The sequence below is a fragment of the Elgaria multicarinata genome, chromosome 14 (assembly GCF_023053635.1).
Source record: "Elgaria multicarinata webbii isolate HBS135686 ecotype San Diego chromosome 14, rElgMul1.1.pri, whole genome shotgun sequence".
NCBI lineage: Eukaryota > Metazoa > Chordata > Lepidosauria > Squamata > Anguidae > Elgaria > Elgaria multicarinata.
This window is the reverse complement of record NC_086184.1, coordinates 13,051,794-13,074,432: the sequence shown is the minus strand read 5'-3', so window position 1 is coordinate 13,074,432 and position 22,639 is coordinate 13,051,794. Positions and strand designations below refer to the sequence as shown.

Sequence of the window (22,639 nt, the reverse complement as noted above, 5' to 3'; positions counted from 1 at the left end):
CGCTCTGCCCAGGAACTCTGACTTGTCTTCTCCCCAGCGAAAAGCGAGAAAAATAACCCAAGCAACAAAACATGGGTTGATTTTCTGGCTTGCCAGGGGAGAAATAAGCCAGAACTCCTGGTTCACATATCACAACAAACAACCCAGGGGGCATCTATGGGTTGTTTAGTGGCTCCCGCTCATAATGGGAGTGATTGGACAGCATGCACCAATCCTTTTGCTCGCTCAAAACAGTTAAAAAATTCAGGATGGTTGGTCTGCACGGACCGGGCCTAGTCTTTAAGCTTCAAGTTGTCCGTTAAACATTTAGAACAAGGACAACATTTGTAAAGGAAGTTAAATATTCTTTAAGAATATTTTAGGGACATGTAATTAGTAACTTCTCACCGACAAGTGGCCCAAGATCCCCTTTCCTTTGGTGTGCGAATATATTTTCACATTTAAAAAAAAGGTGTTGAAATCGTCTTGCTAGCCCTTGTAACATTTGTTATTCAAATCTACCTCTCAATGATGAAGAGTTAATTATCACCTACTCCAAAAGGCAGAAGGACACAGCCAGCAAGATTACTGTCAAATTCAAGTGGGGGCGGAAGGAGGGAGAAGATGGGTGGCAGATTCCGGTTATGGAACAAACATTTCCAAAGAGAAACGTTTCGATATCTGATGTTAGAAGTAGCCACGCTAGACTGTTCAAGGAAGACACACAATCCCAGTACTGACTATTAATATAAATAGGAATGAAAGGGAAAAATTAAGCTAGAATTAGAACTATTCAAGAACAAACATATGGTCCCTGGGAGAGTGTGTCAGAGACAGTAGATTTTTCAAAGTCCCCCTCCTAAGGTTGTAGACACCGCCATGACCTCAGGAGGGGGGCTCCGAGTTCCGATTCTCCACCCCCTCACAGCTGCTGTGGAAAGAACATAAGAACATAAGAAGTTCCCTGCTGGAGCAGACCAAGGGCCCATCTAGTCCAGCACTCTGTTCACACAGTGGCCAGGGATGAACAAGCAGGACATGGTGCAACAGCACCCTCCCACCCATGTTCCCCAGCAACTGGTGCACTCAGGCTTATTGCCTCGAATACTGGAGACAGCACACAACCATCAGGGCTAGTAGCCATTGATAGCCTTTGCCTCCAGGAATTTATCCAACCCCCTTTTGAAGCCATCCAGATTGGTGGCCATCACTACATCTTGTGGTAGTGAGTTCCATAATTTAACAATGTGCTATGTGAAGGACTTCCTTTTATTTGTCCTGGATCTCCCACCAATCAGTTTCTTGGGATGACCCTGGGTGACCTTGGAGGGAGGAAAAGGTATTCGAAGCATCCAGTGGCTCTCTAATCTCAGCCCTGTCAGTCCTCTGGACGGGCTCAGAGACCCGTCTAGAAGAAACGAAAACAAAAGGAGGACAAAGAGGTGAAAATTATCCTCAACTCTCCTCTCGCTCTGCCAGCAGCACCCTAGCAGGGCAATGGATACTAGGAAGCCTCCCAGAACAAAAGCTTCTTTATAAGGGAAGATCTTCAGGCGGTGGAGGGTGGTGGCTTAGATCCCAGTGGGGCGGTGAATCCACAGAGCACCTTGGACAGCTCTTTTAGAGTTCTGACTGAAACCCGGAAGGGATTCACCACTCCACTGACATCACAGCCACCAGCCTCCACTGTCTTCAGGAGAAGTTCATCTCCAAGTCCCCTCTTTAGGGAAAATATGTTACGTGAAACACAGCAGTGGTGCCATCGGGGCAGAAGTCCATTCAACAGACTGAGGAGGAAGCCGGTCATACACAGCAAGGCTACCTTATCACACTCTGAAGCAAAGTAATATGCATTACCAATGAAAATGCAAACACCCCAGTAAGCTCATGAAGTCCAGAGTGTAAAGCTAGCACCAGCTCTGCCATTTTTACAGCACAAGGGGGGAAATGTTTCTGTTTGACCCTGGCAATTTCAAGGGGGCTTCGTTGGGCAATCATTGGCTGCCTCTTAATGGTTTTCTCGTGTTTTGTTTTTAACAGTTGATTAGACATTTTTCATTTTCCACCACGACCCCAACCCTTTCCACACACCACACCCCTATTCTCCCCCTTTCAGCTTCCCCCTGCCTTCTCCATTTTGTCCGGTATTGAAAGAAAAAAGGTTTTCCTGTATATAAGTAAATTCATTAATCAAAACTTGGCTACGTAAATAGTTATAGAGAAAACTTAATACAAATAAAAAGGCTTTTCCTTTCCTCGCCTGCATTGGTTTTGCAGCAGATCATATTACTCGATATATAACTTAAGGAAATATCCCCCTATTCATTCATCGGAATTTTTTTTTAGCAATTTGGCTTATTTTATTTTCATGGATGGCTCAGGTCAGTAGTTCAGGTCTCAGTGGGCACAATTGAGCAGTGCGCTGCTCTACGCATACCACTTCAACATGGACAGTGGGACATGTTGGACTCGATGGCCTTATAGGCCCCTTCCAACTCTACTATTCTATGATTCTATGCACAGGAGAACTACCCAACACACGGCCCCCTAGGTTAATTAGCAGAAGGAGGCTTTTCTAATCAGGCGCACCAAAGCATCTCGGAACATCCAAGAGAGCCGGTGCGGTGTAGCGGTTGGAGTGTTTGATTGGGACTAAGGAGACCTGGGTTCTAAACCCCAGTAAGCCATGAAGCTCACTTAGGGCCAGGCACCAACTCTCAGCCTAACCTACCTTACAGGGCTGTTGTATGGATAAAATGGAGAGGAGGAGGAGCGTAAAAGCCAGCTTGGGTTCATTGCAAGGGGAGAAGAAGCAGGATATAAATGTAACAATGGATAAAGCAAATTAAAAACACCCGTTGCCGGGGCAAGGCATCCTTCCTCTCGGGAGGTCAGGCGCTTAGCTCCAAGAACTTACTCAACACGCCCTCCACCGCATCATGCTGAATGAGCTTCAGACTGGAGATTTTCACATCCGCTCCCGTACACTCGACAAAGGCGTCTGCCTTCCCTCGTTTTTCTATCACGATGTCATCCGGCAGACCGTAGCCTTTGGAGAAAGTTACAGAACCAAAGTATAAATATCTTAGTAGGTTACTACAGCTCAGAAGCTAATTGAACCCCTTAGGGGGTGCTATTATTCGTAAGAACATAAGAAGAGCCCTACTGGATCAGACCAAAGGTCCATCTAGTCCAGCACTCTGTTCACACAGTGGCCAACCAGCCATTGGCCAGGGACAGCACCCTCCCACCTATGTTCCCCAGCAACTATTGCACACAGGCCTATTGCCCCGAAACACAGGCTTATTTCCATATGCTTATTTAGCTTCCGATTTACACTGCCCAGCTCTACGGCGTTTAGGTACACCCTCCCCACCCACTTTTTTTTAAAAAAACAAAAAAACTACAATGCTGAGTTAACTAAGCTATCCAGAGTTGTTTACCTGAAACCACTTAGAGAAATTTACGAGCATGTAAAGCTTTTACAGCTTGTCGCTAGCAAGAATAACAATAAGGCATGTGATAACACAGATACTATTAGAGCCACAAGATCTTTCTGGAATGTTTAAAATTCAAGAACAAACTCTTGTTCAAAAGACAAACCCAAAAAGAAGGTGCTTGATTAATACTAGCCGAGTAACAGGAAACCAAAAGGAAGTGTTCCAAGAGAGCTTTCAGGCATGCAGAAAGAGTGAGAAGCAAATCCAGTGGGGATTTACACTCCCTCTTTCGACCAGCAACCATGTATACCAGGGGTGTATAACCTGAGCCCCAAAGGCTGAATCTGGCCCACCCGAAAGCCAAATCAAGCCCACCCAGGGTTCCAAGATAGCCATGCCTCCTTCCGCTAATCACATCCCTTATGGCTGACTAAGAATGTCAGAGAAATATGCAATAGAATCAAATGTGTTCAGATTTCTGTGAGTCCAACCTGCAGATTCCTCAGCGGACTGGTTTTTCACAAGCTGCATGATTTCCATGACCTTGCAGAATGTTGTTGTTTTTTTCCTTCCTAACTTTCCAAAATTTGATATATAGTTGTAGAAAAATACATAAAGAAAAAAAATTGAACATTTCTCCTATAGGCTAAAGCATGAAAACGCGTGAATCCCTTCAAAAGGCGCAAGTGCGAATTTGCACAAATTCAGAAAATTGGGTAATGTGTTAGGCGAAAACTTTAGAACAAAAGGCTAAATCATAGCTAAAACTTCAGAACAAAAATGTACACGTGTAAGTAAATCGACAAACACCGCAAAATGAACCAGCTTCAACGTGTTGAAAGACAGCTAAACCATATCATAACCCTATGACAAATTTTCAATCTCAGCTTACAAGGTCAATCTATTAAAAGTGTGTATCATTGTTTGCTAAATGCGATTCGACTGAACAGACTTCTTCAGTAGCAGATTTACTGCTTAGCAAATGACTGCTTCAGCATGGATCCAGGCCTGGTGCCAGATTCTTTTACGCCCTAGGCAAGGCGAGATACTTGCACACACACCCCACCAAATGGCCAATTGCGATTTTTAAGAGCATATGTTTTGAAGAAAAAATAAAAAGCACAAAACTTGAAACTGCTAAATTTATTTTAAATTGGCAGAATAAGTAATAATCCGTTTTTGATTGTCTTTTGCAAATCCAACGTGGGGGGCACCCGCCATCTTGCGCGGAGACTGAAGGTGCCCGGAGGGGTGCAAATGGGCTGCAGCAGCACTGCTTAGCCCCTTGCATGCCTGCACGTCGACGGACGTCCATGCCCCACGATCACACACAGTACAAGATTTTACAGGGAAGCACACCTAGGTGATAATCCTATACTCAGTTACCTGGGGGTAAGCACCATTGAACTCACTGGGGCTTACTTCTGAATAGACATGTGTATGATCGCCCTTGGTCTAACTAGACCAGGATTATTTATTTTTAAATGAAGGAAATATCTACGACAAACACCTACTCAGTTATAAGTAATGCTTCAAAGCAATCACCACACTCCCCACCCCACACTCCCAAGTATTTTTCTTAGAATCCAGTTACCCCGTTTCCTTTTGCTTCAGAGTGAAAGAGAGAGAGAGGGAGAGTTTTGCTAGGGGTCGCAAGCATTTCCTGCATCTGTGCCAGCCGGAAAGAGCCCACAGCGGCGCTGGACGCGGGCGACGGGTTGCGAGTCCCGGAGGCTGCGGACCAGGCAGGCCATGCTGCTTCCCTCTGCAGCTGCCTTGTTTGCCTAAATGGCAGCGCCGCCCCTGCATGGATCCAAAAAATATCCACGCTAGTACCACTTACACCACTTCACCTACATTTGTACCTTTTATTGCCAAGTTTTAGCTTTCTTTTATGAATTATTTGAATGGTACAGGACTGATCTCCTGTGTAAGATTTGCAGTTCTTTCCTGGTTTCTTATTTTTTCTTTAGTGTTTATCGGTCAGGAAATAATCTCTTCTGCTTGACCTTGAGTGCTCCGTGCCAATATACAACAGCTCAACTTGGTCTCCTCATCTCCCCCCGCCCCACATCATTAACACTCATCCAACATCGTTGATACCCCACGTCGTTACAGTGTCACCGAATCCTTTCATTTCCATCGGCTTTCCTCAGCTTTCAAAAAGGGGAAAGGAAATTTAAAAAATAAAAAAAACCTTCCAACAAAAAGCGATAAGACTTCCTGGCGCTTCTTCAATCACCGAGTCGACTCCGTGAATAAACTCAACGTCGGCTTTTGTTCCTTAAAAGCTGGTGGCTATGTCTGCTCTCGTGTGCTTTAATTTGCTTGCTAACATTCGCCTGACCCCTCTGATGGGATGCGATTTGTCATAAATACCACCCCGCGTGCCCAAACCATCTTATCCTCGTTCCCACTGATAAAAGAAATTTATTGAAACCCTCTATCCTGCAGGGGCATTGCACACTGTCACGGATGTGGGTATAAATCAAAGACACGAGAGATGGGAAGAAAAAAGAAAATCAACATAAAAATAAATAAAAAAGCACGACAGGCCAGGGAGGGGGGAATAAGAGCCGAAAACAGCAGGAAATTAAACCCTCGGCTCTGTTTCCATTAAGAAGTTTTGACAAGATAGAGATCGAGACCACAGCCCAAGCTGCCTCCAGAACACGGCGATGGCCCTGCAGTGATGCACAGCTTATTTTATTAACAGCTGCATGGTGGACCTGAAATAGGGAAGGGACTTAACTCAGTGGTAGAGTTAAATTATGGAATTTGCTACCACAAGATGTGGTGATGGCCACCAATTTGGATGGCTTTAAAAGGGGGTTGGATATACTCCTGGAGGAGAAGGCTATCGATGGCTACTAGCCACGATGGCCATGTGCTACCTCCAGTATCCAAGGCAGTAAGCCTGTGTGCACCAGTTGCTGGGGAACATGGTTGGTAGGGTGCTGTGTTGGTCCCTGGTCGACAGCTGGTCAGCCACTGTGTGGACAGAGTGCTGGACTACATGGACCCTCAGTCTGATCCAGCAGGGCAGTTCTTATGTTTTGCAAGAGGCTTCACCGGTCTGCATAGTTCCCAATGGTTTCATTTGTGTGTATGTGTTTATACACAGACAACAATCTGTGTTTCCTAGAGAACAGGTGTTCAGAAGATAGACTTCGAGATGTTTTGGACTTCAACTCCCAGAAGCCCTGCTAACATGGCCAACAGTCAAGAATGCTGAGAGTTTACATTTAAAACATCTGGAGATCTACTTCCTGTCCACCCTGGCTCAAGAGCACCATGCACAACAGATCAGATGCCTGCCCCAAGGAGCTTGCAGTCAAATATTTCACATGATAGACAACTGGGAAGAGAGTAAACAGGAGAAGAATGTCCATTTATTTCACTTACATGGACTTATGCTCCGTTTCAGCCAGAGATTTATTTGTTTGTTTCTAAATGTACCACCACCACCCTCTTTATTGCTAGAGCCTCAAGAAATAAAATCAGGCAGCAACCCACCTACCCCCAAAACATAACCGCAGAATAATAAAAGTGTAAGAGAAAAGGGAAATTGCAGGGTTTGGCACAGAGTTTTGTTTCTTCTTAATTAGTCCTTTAGCAAAGGATATTCACAGCCCTAAATATTCATAAAAGTTCGCATCCTCCTCTTTGTTACGAATCTCCAAAGCGGCTTGCACCCTTCATGAAGTACGTAAAGGGCTTGCTATTTAAAAAATTAACAATGGTACAACACAACGGACACACACACACCCCAACAGATAGTGGGTGAGGGGGGGAGTTGAACCCAGTTTTAATTTGTAATTAATGATACCTAATAGGGGAAGTTTTCAACAATGTCATTCCGCAAGTTCAAAGAGCGCTAGCAGAATATTTCCGCTGAATATTTCCATTACGCAATTGCTTGCATACGATGCTTGCAGAACCACAGTTGTGCAAATGTAACTTTTAGGTGGCTACTTCTCTTGTGCATGGTCTGGAATCTAGCTTTTGCCAGCGCAGTATTCTTTGAGCCAGTGAACTGACGGAGTTGGATACTGCCCAAAGTGTTAAAATTAAAATGCGGCTTCTTTGGGTTGGGGGCGGTCAGTGCAGCCCATTCAATAGCAGTGTTATGCTCTGCCTCTCCCCTGCCCCAATTCTACCCCCACCCCACCACAACAGCTTAATTGCAAGTAAGACACCAATATTTTCATTTATTCATTAAAAAAGGCACAACTTTTTAATGCAGGGCTGGAGAAGCTATGGGCCTCCCAACACCCACCAGCCGCAGTAAACACGGACAAACGTCAGGGACGATAGGAGATGTAGTCCAACATCATCTGGAAGGGAACCCCACCTGATTTTTAGCCAGAAGGAAAATATGTCAAGTCTTTTTACGAGCAGAAGCTCTTACCTTCTAGTTCAATGGAGTCTGCAATGTACAACATGCCCTCAACGGTGTAGTGACCAGGACATACTATGACTCGATCCCCTTCATAGCAAGCGTTGACAGCAGACTGTGGGTCACGGTGGAACTGGGGAGAGGAACACAGATGCCATAAAAACAACCAGCAAGCGCCCGAGTGGGAGGAAGAGAGAGGATGCTTTCCCCACTCTCTTTCCATTTCAGGACTGCATGGTTTTAGAGCACATGCATGCAGGCATACGGAAAACCAGGGACGGATGAACGAACAATGCTGAGGATGTCCAAGACTCTCAGAACATCAGCTTGCCACTCATTTCAAGGCCGATTCCCATTCGCATTTGCAATCACCGCTTGTGACGCCCACCCTTCACTGGGTTTACTCTGAACCACTCTTCTTCTTTCTGGAACCCAAAGGACCCAGGTCAGGTGCCTTCATCAAGGTTTTGGGATGCTAAAGCCGTCCCTGTGGCGTGCCTTCTTCTGCTTAGGCCCCACAGCTATACAGATCCGCACCCTCGCCCCAAACTTCTCCCTTCCGCTGCCACCATAGATCGACCTGTACCCTTCCCCAGGTACTCCAATGACCACACCAGGTGTAAATGAATGTCATTTAATAACAAGACGTTACTGCAGGTTCAAAAGCTTAATGGTTTCTCTCAGTTCAGAAGCGCAGGGTTTTCAAGTACAATGCGTAACAGTTTCAGATGGTAATTTCACTTCAATGTTTCAAATGTAACTGTATTTATTATTGCATTTATATCCCACCTTTTTTCCTGCAAGGAACCCAAGGTGGCATACATAATCCTCATCCTCTCCACTTTATCCTCACAACAACAACCCTGTGAGGTGGGTTGGGCTGAGAGTCGGTGACTGGCCCAGAGTCACCCAGTGGGTTTCCATGGCTGAGTGGGAACTAGAACCCGGATCTCCCAACTCCCAGTCTGACACTCTAGCCACTATGCCACACTGGCTCTCTGTATAAGTACTCCGAACTTCTCTACCCCTTCTAAACCACACTATTCTCTCTCCCACACTATAATCCACCAAAACAAAGCACGCAGACCCTTCATATCTCAATTCCAAACCTCTCTCTCATATATCCCCACATACCTGTCAGCAGCAGCATATATATCACACAGTCCTCTGACTCCTCTCCTTCTCTCACAGCCAATCCAGATGCTACACCAGCACTCTCCTTCCATCCAGCACTCACTCCCCCCTCCATGGCTTCCTACTTACCATTCTGCTACAAACACTCAGTGAGTACCTTCTTTAAACTCTGCAAACCTTAACAAACTTCCATATTACACCTAACAACATAGCCACATGCAGTAAAACATCACACCGCTCGCTCTGCGCAAAGGGGAAAATTGCGCCAATCAAGTAGCGATCGATTGAGAAATTTGCACAACGATCCCCTGTTCAATTTGCGCAAATTTCTATCTGCTCCTAAAGGTTGTGGAGCAGACTTCTTTATAGCTGTCTTAGAACACGTTTGCATCGTTTGCTGCCCAGAGAGAATGGGGAGAAAATGCTTTCATGGATGGGAATTTTTTTCAGATAGAAAACACGAGGCAGCAAAAAGAAACGCAACTACTGCACCTGGATTTCGATTTCTTCGTTAAAAGGCTCTGGCGAAAGCTTGTCCCTGATCAGGCACTGCAAGAGGCTGGACATCACGGTAGAAGACACAACGTGAGTGATGGTGGCACCGGACGGACGGACTCCCTTCGCCTGGAGGCCGGCACGTTTCTGATAACCAAACACGTACCTTCAAAAAGAGCAGCAGCGTCATGGGACTTTCCCCTCATCCTTGGGCAAGTACAATGCCTAGATGGATGCTATACTGGGGAGGGCAAAACAGGTGGTACACTAAATCCAGATGTGTTGGACTGCAACTCCCATAATTCATAGCCAACAGCCATTCTGGCTGGGAATTATGGGAGTTGCAGTCCAATACATCTAGAGGTCACCAGGTCGGGAGAAGGCTGATTTAGGGTATCATCTATTTTTCCCTCCTTCCCACCCACCCCAAGTATCATCCATCTAGGAATTCTACTTGGAGGAGGCTGCAATAAAAAAAAAAATGATTGCATTTAGCACATTCCTCCCCACCCCACCCTATAAAGTTAGCAGTCACGGGCGGGACTCTGATCAGGAGTGGGACCTTGGTGCGTAGGGAAGTGGGGTTAACCCCTTTCTCTCCACACCAGTTCTCCAACAAATGCCACCCTCAGACCTGCCAAGTCCTCCATGAGGGAAGCTGCCATTATAGCAGATTGGCGGGGGGGGGGGAACAGTTTTTGCTGGGGCAGGTTCATTAAGAACATGGCATTGGGGGAAAGAGTTAAAAAAATCCTTTTCATAGTCTGGCGGGGGGAAAGCAAATTGAATGCGTTCACGCATTTAATATCTCCGTCTGTTGTGGTACCTAGGCTCAGCAAGGCCATCGAGGTTAGCACACGGCTTGTACTTCAGCTGGAAAAATAGGGCAGGCGTCAAAGGTAGGCATGGCTAGGCACCTGATAGAGGTCCACCACCCCAAGTTACTCCTCCTCTTCATCATTACAACCTGCTTGTTCACCCGCCTCTCACTCTGGCCTGGACAACAGAATTGGCGAGAAAGAGGAGCCCTAGAAGCCACTGCCTACTTACTCACTGACTCTCTGCCTGCCCAGCGAGCAAGTGGTAGCAATGAGGAGAGAAGCAAGAGCAGCTGGTGACAATAGTGGTGAGAAGGGAGAGAGTGTGGTGTAGTGGCTAAGTCGGAAGATCCAGGTTCTAGTCCCCACTCAGCCATGGAAACCCACTGGGTGACTTTGGGCCAGTCACAGACTCTCAGCCCAGCCTACCTCACAGGGTTGTTGTTGTGAGGATAACATGGAGAGGAGGAGGAGGATTATGTACACCACCTTGGGTTCCTTAAGAGGAAAAAAGGCGGGATATAAATGTAATAATAAATAAATAAATAAATAAGGGAGATTCACCGAGGGAGGGGGGCATCGAGGGCGTCTTTCCCAAGGACCTGGAGCCAGCACTACTAGGAAAAACAGTCGTCCAGATCCCGTGGAAGACTCCCCACTAAACCCTCACATTGAGATGTGAAGGCGTGGCGGGGGGAACAGAGAGAAAATTTTCCCCCAATTTCCCCAAAATTCCTAGGGTTTTCCTCCCTGGCTTTTTTTTCTAAGGGGGGGTCCCATGCCTTCACAGCTCTACCCCCATAAACTCATTATATTTTTAAACGCAAAAAAAAAGATACAAATTCACTTTACCTCAATAGAGGATTTTCAATAATCTTCAACTTTTGTTTCAGGTGCTCCATCCTTTCGTAGAGTTTCATGCCTTCCACCATGGAGACGTTTTCTGCTTCGGAGTCCGAATCGCTGCCTGAGATATTGTTCCTGAGGTCTAAGAACATGCGGTAGAGCTCCTCACACTGGGAAAGCCGGCTGTGGTAGTCCGCCACAAGAGCGGAAGGGACCCGGTCTTCCAGGATGTCATAGTACCTGGAATTCAGGGTTAGGATGTTGGAATTCCAGAGTTAGTACCTGGAATTCAGGGTTAGGATGTTGGAATTCCAGAGTTAGTACCTGGAATTCAGGGTTAAGATGTTGGAATTCCAGAGTTAGTACCTGGAATTCAGGGTTAGGATGTTGGAATTCCAGAGTTAGTACCTGGAATTCAGGGTTAGGGCTGGATAGGAATAGATCTGTACGAAGGAAGCCGGAGTTAAGAAAAAAAATGCAGGAATACGGGAATTTACCACCATTGATCCCGATTGCAGAATTCGGAGCTAGAAAGAATTTCTCCCCACTTCCCCCTTGGAGCTCATGCGCACCCAGTGAAAACGATTGGCAGCAAACCCAGGACAAAAGGGGGGGACTTCACACAGTGTATAATTCAATTATGCTATTTGCTACCACAAGATGCGGCAGTAACTTCAAGACCAATTCGCACAATTCCTACAGCCTACCATGGCTTTGGCCACATAATACTTTGTACATAATACAAAGTACATAATACTTTGGCCACATAATGAGAAGACAGGATACCCTGGAGAAGAGGCTGATGCTAGGGAAAGTGGAAGGCAAAAGGAAGAGGGGCCGACCAAGGGCAAGATGGATGGATGATATTCTGGAGGTGACAGACCTAACCTTGGGGGAGCTGGGGGTGGCAACGGCCGACAGAAAGCTCTGGCGTGGGCTGGTCCATGAAGTCACGAAGAGTCAGAAGCGACTTAACGAATAAACAACAAACCATGGCTTAACTCTTGCCAGACGCCCTTTTGAATATTCCAGCCGTGACGGGCAGTTGCCGTGGCTTACCGCATTTAGCAAACCCAGTGAGGGTGGTTTATGCAAGGGTTTTTATGGGCAGAAAAACAATCAACAGCATACAATAATAAAACCACTAATTTGACTCGGCCTGATCCCCCTTCAAACTGTTTTGGGAGAGCGACTGAGTTTGCATGAATTCCGCAGCCCACCGTGGCTTGAATAAATAAGCCATGGTGGGCTGCAGTGGTCATGCAAACCTGGTCACTGTCTTAAATAGCCACGTCCCCTTCCCTTGGAAGGCCAATCATTGGGTGGTGCCCTGGCTTTGGCGGTGTTTTTCTCCCCATTCTAAAAGGTTGAAATACCTCCCCTAAGGCTCACTTACTGGCAGTAAGAGCATGAAGTGAAAATATTTTGGCCACGCCTCTTTTGCCATTGGCCACACCCACCACTGGAACGCGCTCCTCCCCCGAAGAGCTTCTCCCACATGGAATCCGGCCCCTTGGGCTGAAAGAGGTCCAACACTCCTAATTTAGATGGATTTGGGGTTTGATGCAGCAAAGCTCTTCTGACGAATTCCCAGAATAGGAGCACTTTGGCATGACTTAAAAATATTAAAGAGCAAGGGAACAAAACAAAAAGAGGACCTGGCATATGGCCAAAGGTGCACAGTTACGTAGGAGCAGAGAGTTTGGCTATCACTCTCCAGGAATAAAAGAAAGTGGGGACTTGTAACATTAAGATGAGCTTGGCAAAACTGGGGTGAAGGGGGACAAATCCTGCATTATTCCACCAAGGCCCTTTCTACACCTAAGGGTTATCCCAGGAAAATGGAGGGATCATCCCTGCCTGCTCCCGGGATCCCCTTGTGTCATTTGGGTGCACAGGGATGATCCCAGGAAAAAACGCAGGTGTAGAAACAGCCAAAGATCCATATTCCTGGGCCAGAGGGAGACTCCCAGCATCTGCATGTATTCTGACTAAGCTAGAATTCCTCGAATTAAAAATGCCTCCCTCCTACAAAATCCTACAAGTCAGTTTTATATTGCCATCTAGAGGCGAGCTGGTGCCATGCATGCGACAGAATTAACAATAACCCATAACTCTCCTGCTAAAACTTGTTTTCTCCTGCAAGGTTTACGGAATACAAATGAGTAATATAACTACTAAAAAAAAAATAATCCTATTCTGTCAAGTGAACTAGAAGCCAAAGAATAGAGGATGCAGTTATCAGTGGCAACAAATCATAATTTATGTATTTATTGATTTGATTGTTTTCCTACAAGGAACCCAAGGTGGCTGACACGATTTATATTTATGTTTTAATTGTACGTGTTTTAATCTTGTAAACCACCTTGAGTCCCAGTACTGGGAAAAAGGTGGGATATAAATAATAATAATAATAATAATAATAATAATAATAATAATAATAATAATTTTTCACAACAACCCTGTGAGGTAGGCTAGGGTGAGTCAGTGACTTTCCCAAAGTCACCCAGTGAGCTTCACGGCAGAGTAGGGACTAGAACCTGGGACCTCCCGACTCCCAGTCCAACATTCTAGCCACTATGCCACACTGGCTATATGTTACCTCTCTATTTATCAGTTGGTGAGATACATGAGCAGGAGGATGTTTTTGCACTCAGGTCCTGCTCATGGGCGTCCAACGGGTATCGGGTCAGGATACTTTCAATATGCTTTTAGGATGCTTTTAACAGTGCATGCTATGTTTTTAATCAGTATTTTGTGCATTTTATGCTTGTTCTTGTTCCCCACCTCGATCTGATCAGAGAAGCGGGTAAGAAATATTATATTATATTATTATTATGGTATGAGGTTCATCTCTATCTCCACATATGACACCAATTGCCCTCTAGGATGGCCGCGTTAAAATGTTACAGAATTCACCTATCAGACAGGGTGAATGGCATGCAAAGGAAGCCCTGCTGCTCTTCAGGAAGTGGGGGGCCTCACAGACCTGACAGACCAAATTCGGCCCACGGGCCGGAGGTTCCCCATCCCAAGGCTAGACTAATAATCCTGTCTCCCCCTCAACTCTCTCTCCTGCCTTCCTATCCATGACTGATCCCCTGCCTCTTCTAGGCCCTATTTATAGTTTTGCTTCAATCCTTCCTCTCTGGGCCCCTCTTCCTTCAACTCCATGGCTCCACTACTCAGTGGTCTTTTCAGGCGACTGGCTACTTTGTCCTGCTTCCTTTAGCCACCCCATCTCTTGACCGGCCTCAGTTGCCTTCCACTTTCTATCCCTACTGCAGCAGTACACAGCCCCCCTCAACTTAGCCTTGATTTCCCTGTTGCTTTCCAGAGGTTTTGGACTCCAACTCCCAGCAGCCCCACTCATCATGGCCTATGAGCAGAGATGATGAGAGAGGTAGTCCAAAATATCTGGAGGGCACCAGTTTGGGGAAAGCGGTCTTAAATCCTGTGACGCTTTCTTCAAAGCCTGCTGTCCGATTCACTTCTTCAATCAATTCCTCCATTTCCTCAAGACTCATTCTCCGCCAACACTTCATTCGGTTCCTTTTTTTCTCAAGATATTAAAGTGCCTGTTCTGCACCCTTTCTTCCACCTCCTTGCCTTGATCTAAGTGTCTTTTAGCGCCTTCTACCACTTGGGGCTCTTCCCAGTACTCAGTCTGCCCCTGAATGAGGCTTTTAAACACAGCCGAACTGCCAATTTCCCCTTCCCGCACAGGAGCTGGACTGCAAATTTCTTTGTTGCTGGAGCAGCTGGACATTCCGAGGCAGAACACCTGCTCTGTGCCAAATCTAGGCCACAAGTACAGCACAATGCAACACAGATCACTTGAAGCTAGGAGCAGAAGCTGTTCAGGAATAGCCAACACCAGGGCTCAAAAATATCTGTAAGAGGCACTTACAATCTGAGACGAGGTTCGACGCATCTGACAAAGTAATCAAAGTCATCATCGTCCTCTTCATCCCAGCTCCGCCAAACGTGTTTGTAGAAAAACCTTCCGAACAAAAGAGCAAATTGAGTGGCTAATTCGGAGCCTGGAAACAGAGGACAAGATTCACAACGCAAGAGAGAATACAGGAATCTCAAAACGTCATCTCCCATTTCAATTTCCACCTCAGCCCAGCTTTTGCCGTGCCGGTTTTCCTATCTTCTCATTCCACAATAGAACCCTTTTCATCCCTTGAATTCGCTCCTCCGTATTCTAGATCTCTGCTCTTTGCAGTTTCATCTTTTGGAGATTTGTTTTAATTTTTATTTAAAGTATTTTTATCCCGTGCCTCCGACAAAAAGGCCCTGTTCCCGAAATAGGGTCAGCAGCTTGGATAGCACCTTTTAGAGTTTCCGGCTGGTTCTGACTACAATCCAGAATGTATTCACAGCCCTACCGGAATCGGAGCCGCCACCAGGGACAAAAACTCCCACAATGCTTCAGGGATACCCACGCCCACAAAGCCTGGCTTTAAGGAAGAACCCAGTTGGCTGTTTGGACCTGGTTGGCTGTTTGAAGAGGCCCACAGCTCTTCAGAAAGCTCGTCTATCTGCTGCTCGCTCTGAGAGGATCTGCAGAGTGAGACGTGACAGCAATAAGGCGGGTAGGTAGATAGTGGAGTGGGAAGTAAGACATGGCAATGGCCGTAAAGGGTGGGTTGGTGTATGAGCAGGCACATGGCATCGGCAGGTCCTCCCATCTGGGGAGAGGCATGTGCAAATTGCCACGCCTCCCACTCTGCCACCCAAGGTGGATGATACACCCTGCCTCATGAGAGGGCCGGTCCTGCTCAAGACCCACCAAGCAGACACAGGTGCAAAAGAGCGACAGGACATACACTTGAGACTTAAGCAATAACAATAATAATAATAATAACAATAACAATAACAATAATAATATAAAAAAAAATCTTCTCTGTTTGGATCAAGGCGGGGAACGACAATAAGTATAAATACATAAAATTGATTAAAAACATAGAACACATTATTTAAAAAATATTAAAAACATTCTAAAATTTTGCTGGGTAGGCCTGCCGGAAGAGATCAGTCTTGATCGCTTTCTTAAATAGGGTGACCCTATGAAAAGGAGGACAGGGCTCCTGTATCTTTAATAGTTGTATAGAGAAGGGAATTTCAGCAGGTGTCATTTGTATGTATGGAGAACCTGGTGAAATTCCCTTTTCATCACAGCAGTTAAAGCCGCAGGAGCTATACTAGAGTGACCAGATTTAAAAGAGGGCAGGGCACCTGCAGCTTTAACTGCTGTGATGAAGAGGGAATTTCACCAGGTTCTCCATATAAACAAATGACACCTGCAGAAATTCCTTTTTCAATACAACTGTTAAAGATACAGGAGCCCTGTCCTCCTTTTCATAGGGTCACCCTATCTTAAATGCTAAGAGACTTTTAAGTTGACAAGTCTCCTTAAGGTCAGACCTTAAGCAATAAGGTTGGAGCACATACTCCACCCGGGAATCTGTGAACAGCCCCAGAACTGAGCTCACAGTCCTTTCACACCCACACAAATCCACTCCTGGTTTTCCCAGCACAGACCCAGGACTAAGCTCTCAGTCCTTTCGCTCACTCACATTCACACACACAAATTCACTCCAAGTTTTCTCCACCGCAATCCCACGTTTCTCCTTTCCGTTTTAGACAGCCAGGAGTCAGAAAGCCTTGCCAATCTAGTGCAAATCACCCAGAGAGTTCCCAATAGACGCCGATCCACCTGCCCCGACCTACCTGACATGCTCAATAGCGAGCGCCGTCTGGTCAAACTCCCCCGATTCATCGAAGACGACCCACAGCTCCTGCAACGGCAGCCGGTGCTCCTTCAGTTCCAGCAGCTCTCGCATGCGCTCCAGGGTAAAAGCGCCCTCCTGGGTCTCGCACAGGAACGGCTCACAGAGGCGCACGACGGCCTTCAGGGTGGAGCACTCCACATCAACAACCTGGTATATTAAGCAGAGACAGGTAAGAAGCCGTGCATTGTTTTTGCCTCTTCCATTTATGAAACTTCTCCCCCACTTTCTTTCTAAAATAAACCCAAATACATAAATACTCTGTTGTTTTAAATCTGTTATTGTATTTTAAATTCCTGCATTGCCGCTAGGTCTTATTTCGCTTGGTAGTTTTTTACTGTGATTTTAAACCTTTACATGTTATAGGGGCCCCGTTCAGAAGACACCTTAAACCGTGGCTTTAACCACAGTGAATAAGGCTTATTGGTAGTGTCTATTTAATAGTGAATGTAAAATGTTAGAACGTTCACATTATTGAAATGCATTGTTTATTTTGTTTGTCGTATTACACATTTAGATGAATTGTGCTAGAGACTGTTGATTGTAATGATGAATTGATATATGTTGTGAACCACTTTGGGCATATTTATGTGGAAGGCGGTATACAAATTAGACGGGTGGTGGTGGTTAAAGCCATGGTTTAAGGTGTCTTCTGAACACGGCCCGGCTTTCTGGCTTAACCACTGTAGTTAAAGCCATGGTTTAAGGTGTCTTCTGAATGGGGCCGTTGTATATTATGATGTAGTTTGCGGTTTCAATTGTTGAAAACTGGTCAGAGAGCTTCAGCTATCGGGCAGCATAGAAATGTAATCATAACTAAATAAATTAGCTGGGTACAACCAGTTAAACCCAGTAAAATCATGCATGGTGCCATCTTCGGGCTACAGTGACAGCTATGAGGCCCCCAAATCAACGTGTCTGATGTACAACCCTAGTGCAAACTTTGTGTTCTTTCCGACACCAGGGGAAGACCTTTTTATTTCCTCAGGCATTTTAGTTTTTTGGGTGTGTTTTATATCTGAGATTGTAATTTAAATCTCTGCACTGCTGCTACCTCCTATTCAGTTATTATTTTTATACTGCAGTTTTATACTGTAGATTTATTTATTTATTACACTTATATACCGCCCCCATAGCCAGGGCTCTCTGGGCGGTTCACAGTAATTCTAAAATTAAGATAACGAGTATACAAAATTTAAAATTCTAAAATACAGACACACATAAAGCATTAAAAACCGTTAAGAACTAAAAATGTGGGTGATTAAGATGTGCCACCATATGCCTGGGCAAAGAGGAAAGTCTTAACCTGACACCAGAAAGATAGCAGCGTTGGTGCCAGGCGAGCCTCGTCAGGGAGATCGTTCCACAGTCTGGGGGCCACCACCGAAAAGGCCCCGTCCATTGTTTTAAACAAAGGCCAGTCAACATGACTTTAAAACTGCTGCTGACGTGGCTTTACACAATGTCCCCAAACCCCTGTTTCAATCCCCTTCAGCCTTTTTTTCTGAATTAGGGTTCGGGAGACCCGGCTCTCCAGGCAAGAACCAAGGCCTCAGTAGAGCCAAGCCAGGCCAGAATGTGGGACACTTGGACATCTTGCCTACTGACTCTGAGTGGCTGGAGGGAAGTCTCTGTGGCACATGAAGGTTATGTTTTATGTCCACCTGCTCTGCACCAATTCTATGCCACAAGCACAGCACATTACAGCACAGATCATTTTAAGCTAGGAGCAGAAGCAGTTCAGGAATAGCAAAGTAAATGGTTCATTGTAGGTGGAGACCAAAACATCTAGAAAGCCATAAGTGCCCCAGGCCTGATCTAAACAATGAAATGGCATTTACCTCCACCAGCACCTCGAACACATTAGTACGCCAGACGGCCTGCCACCCTGAGGGTTCAAGGACCTTCTCCAAGTACTCCGCTGTGAATTCTTTCACCTCCGAGGCTTTACAGTCAGCTAGAAACCAAATTTGGGGAGATGAGGTGGGGAGAGAGAGAGAGAGCATATGCTGATTGCACATTATCTAGGCCCAGAGCAGGGCGGGGGACGACGACACAAGGCAGATCTGAACATGCAAACAAGAGCCATGCTGGTTATTCTGCAAGCCTGCCTTGTGTGGGTTCTCAACCTAAAAGTGCAGGTTATAAATTCAACGGACAAATACGTCGATCAGCCTTCCCCAACCTGGTGTCTTCAGATGTGTGGGACTACAGCTCCCATCACCCCCAGCCAGCATGTTAGCTGGGGATGATGGGAACTCGCATCTAAAGGGTGAGCGGTTGGGTACGGCTGACATGAATGATAAGTCATTCTGGAATGGCACCGATATCAAGACCAAACCCTTAGAAGGCGAGGGGTGACTCACCCAACATGTAGTCCTGGTAGGCTTTGAATCGCTCATAAAAGAGGAGGTGGTTCGTCTCAAAAGTGTCCGGGAAGAGCAGGCTCCCTTCTGGGATGAGCCTCTGTAAGGCCGTCCCTGGCTTTCCCCGGCTTCCGTAATCGCTGCAGCTGCCGTATTCACTGCCCTCACTCTCATCGCCTTCATCTTAGAGCAAAGAGAAAAGTCATCCATCCAATTATTTTGATCAGGTTCAACCCGCCTTTATGGATTTATTGTTGGACGGAGAGCAGATCAGAAGAAACCTTTTGGCTTTTCTGGTACAAAGCCTCTCTTCTCCCAAACAGCTAACTGCCACTTACATATTTGCAGTTCAATACAGCATATGACCAGGACGCTAGTCAGTTTCAGCTGGAGAGGAGCCAAGATGTCTCCAAAGGCTGAGAAAATCTGCTGAAGTTTCTCTCTCTGTCTCTGTGTCTCTCTCTCTCTCTCTCACACACACACACACACACACTCACTCACAGAGAGAGAGAGAGAGAGAGAGAGAGAGAGAGAGAACAGTCACTTCAACAGAGTTTTCTCCAAATATTCTCGGTGGTGGTGGTAGGGAGCTTTTGGCTGCCTGGAATGACAATAGGTATAGGGCAGTGCAGAGGATGTGAAACGGGGGGGGGGGGGGGGAGGGAGGCCAAGGTGATTGCTGCTGCCCCTTGCAGGAGAAGAACACACAAACACAGGGGTGGGTGGAGATGCCGTGCTACTGCCGCTGGTAATGGTGAACCCTACTCCACAGGAGCTGTGAGAATACTTCTCTCTGTGTATTCACAAATAGGATAGTGACGGTTGAGAGGCCCTTTGTACACAATTCTAGTTTCAGCACACGCCCGTGCCAGCTGTTAAAGTACAAGGCATACAACTTTTGAGGTTGTAGTTCCCATTGCGAATAACTGTGTAACAGAGCAATGTTAGGGAACAGAAATTATTATTATTATTAATAATAATAATAATAACAATAACAACAACAACACATCATGTTGCGATCGTAAGCATTTCTCCAAAAGGTGTCCCCACTATCTTATTAAAATGCTTGCACCCCATGACATTCCAGCATTTTATTAAGTAAGTTAGTGGGGGGCACCTTTCAAAGAAATGCTTACTACTGGAAAATGGGAGGCAGTTTACAACACCATTAAAAACACTAAAATTAACTAACAAAGCACCACAATAATAAACTAGTGGAATATAATAATTTCATGGTAGAAATCATCAAAACTGTTAACAGTAGAACCAAAACGCCATTAGATTGGGCGCTAGATAAACAGACATGGGGAAGATGATCCACAACTGAGGGGCCACTACTGAGAAGGTCCTGCCCCTAGTAGCCACACCTTTTACCACAGAAGGCAGAGCCTGCAATGACAATCTAAAGATCCAGAGATACTTATAAGAAAGCAGACAGTACTGCAAGTACCCTGATCCTAGACTGGCCAGGGCTTTAAAGCAGCCTTGTATTTAACAGCTCACCTGATCGCCATAGGTGACCAGGCATTATATCCAGGCGAGTGAGCGAGCAGGTAGGGGAGGCACGGATTACTCCAATCCTCTTCTACCACCCTGCTTAGTTCCTATGCTAGCCATGGAAGAAAGAAAGCCTTTTCCTCCACAGCAAGCAGCAAAACAGAGAAGACGGGCAGGGGACAGGGTCAGAGCCAGCCCAAGACATTTTACCGCCTGAGGAAGAACACCAAATGGTCCCCCCTCCTCCCAAATCACAGTGCATAGCACCCTGGGCTGGTCCAGTTATTTTTGGCATCTAGGTCAGAAAATCCCACAAGCATCTTTTCCCCTCCCTGACAAGAACAACAACAACAAGCAAACAAACAATTTGCTGTCCTTTAATGACAATGAAAATTAGCAGCTTTAGTTGGCTGCCTTACTCTGTCAAATGGTAGGGCCGGCCCAAGACAGAGCGATCTGTCTCTCATCTGCAAGCCAGCAAGGATTCTAGTATAAAATGAAGAAGATTGGAGACAGCCCACCCCTATCAGAACTACATAGTCCAGGTAGTTTGAAGAGTTTTCAGTGCAATTGTAGCCTCGGCCCCCAGAACTTCCTTTGGAAGGCAAGGCAGAAACCCAGTATTGCCATTGTTAGCACAGAACCAGGAAGTGCAACTTATTCCAAATGGATACAGAGTTGAAAGGGATTCCATGACACAGCTGGACAACCATCTGTCAGGGATGCTTTAAGGTGGATTTCTGCATTGAGCAGGGGGTTGGACTCAATGGCCTTGTAGGCCCCTTCCAACTCTACTATTCTATGGTTCTATGATTCTATGAACTTTGCAAGTTTGAATCCAGACTACTAGGCCAGATCTACACCAAGCAGGATACAACCCTTTGAAAACGTTTTGAAGACTGCATCTGGAGTGTATCCTGGGCCCCAACAATTGTCACTACTGTTATAAACCGTTTTAAAGCGGTAGTGTAGATCCTGCCCAGTTGTCAAAACCATTATAAACCGTTATAAGCAATAGTGTAGATCCTGCCTAGCAGTAGATCCTGCCTAGCAGTAGATCCTGCCTAGCAGTTCCATCCTACAATCCCCAAGAGGGAAACCAGTGCGATGTGGTGGGCAGAGCACCAGAACAGGACTGGGGAGACACTGATCCCAATCCCCCACTCAGTCCCCAAGTTCACCAAAAGGCCTTAAACTAATTCTAAACTCTCAGCCTAGCCTACCTCACAGGGTTGTTGTGAGGATATATTTTTTAAAAAAAATAGGGTGTGGAAAGATAACATCCTCCTTCCTGAGCTCCTCGAGAGGAAGGGCGGTTTCGAAATGTAACAAAACCATGGATCTGGGGGGAAAGAAGAAGGAACAAACAAATACGTGCCTAGTTGAACATCCTCTCCTGTTTCCTGCGGCTCAGCCGGCGCAGGGTGCAAAGGTTCCCTTCCCTGCTCGCCGCCCTCTTGGTCCCTTTCTTCTACCACCGCGGCCTTCACCGTCTCCTCTGGTCGGTTCTCGGGCGGTGCCGCCGCCTCGCCTCTCCTTGGCACGCTGAGGGGCTCTACCGGCGCCGTCTCCACCGGCAGCGGCGATCCGGGCCGCTGTTCAGCCAGCGTTGCTCCCGCAGCTCCGCCTTCTCCGGTGGGCTCGTCCATCGCACTCCTCCAGCCAGCCAGCCCGCCGCCCGCGCACCGGTCGACGAGCCTCCGTTGCAAATTTCAAACCTTCCCGGGCGGTGAGCCTCCCTCCCTTTACGTCAGGCGCCAGGAAGACGCGATTGGTCCGAAGAGGGAGACTCCGGATGCCGCGGAGCCAATCGGCAAGCGGGAAAGGGGGTTTCTGGAACGTTGAGACACTCGGGCGGTGCCCAAAG

The 22,639-nt window shown here is 46.4% G+C and overlaps 1 protein-coding gene across 1 annotated transcript in view; it reads right to left on the bottom strand.

The window, feature by feature from the left end:
* Positions 1–22,421, bottom strand: part of SHCBP1 (SHC binding and spindle associated 1) — a 31,505-nt gene extending 9,084 nt beyond the window's left edge. Inside the window, exons 1-9 of the mRNA XM_063141423.1 lie at positions 22,151–22,421; positions 19,276–19,458; positions 18,751–18,866; positions 16,851–17,059; positions 15,022–15,114; positions 11,118–11,351; positions 9,445–9,613; positions 7,831–7,951; positions 2,897–3,028 (exon numbers count right to left, since the gene is read on the bottom strand). Of these exons, the coding sequence (XP_062997493.1) occupies positions 2,897–3,028; positions 7,831–7,951; positions 9,445–9,613; positions 11,118–11,351; positions 15,022–15,114; positions 16,851–17,059; positions 18,751–18,866; positions 19,276–19,458; positions 22,151–22,421 (1,528 nt within the window). The remainder of the gene's footprint in view (positions 1–2,896; positions 3,029–7,830; positions 7,952–9,444; positions 9,614–11,117; positions 11,352–15,021; positions 15,115–16,850; positions 17,060–18,750; positions 18,867–19,275; positions 19,459–22,150) is intronic.
* Between the last annotated feature and the right edge of the window lie 218 nt (positions 22,422–22,639).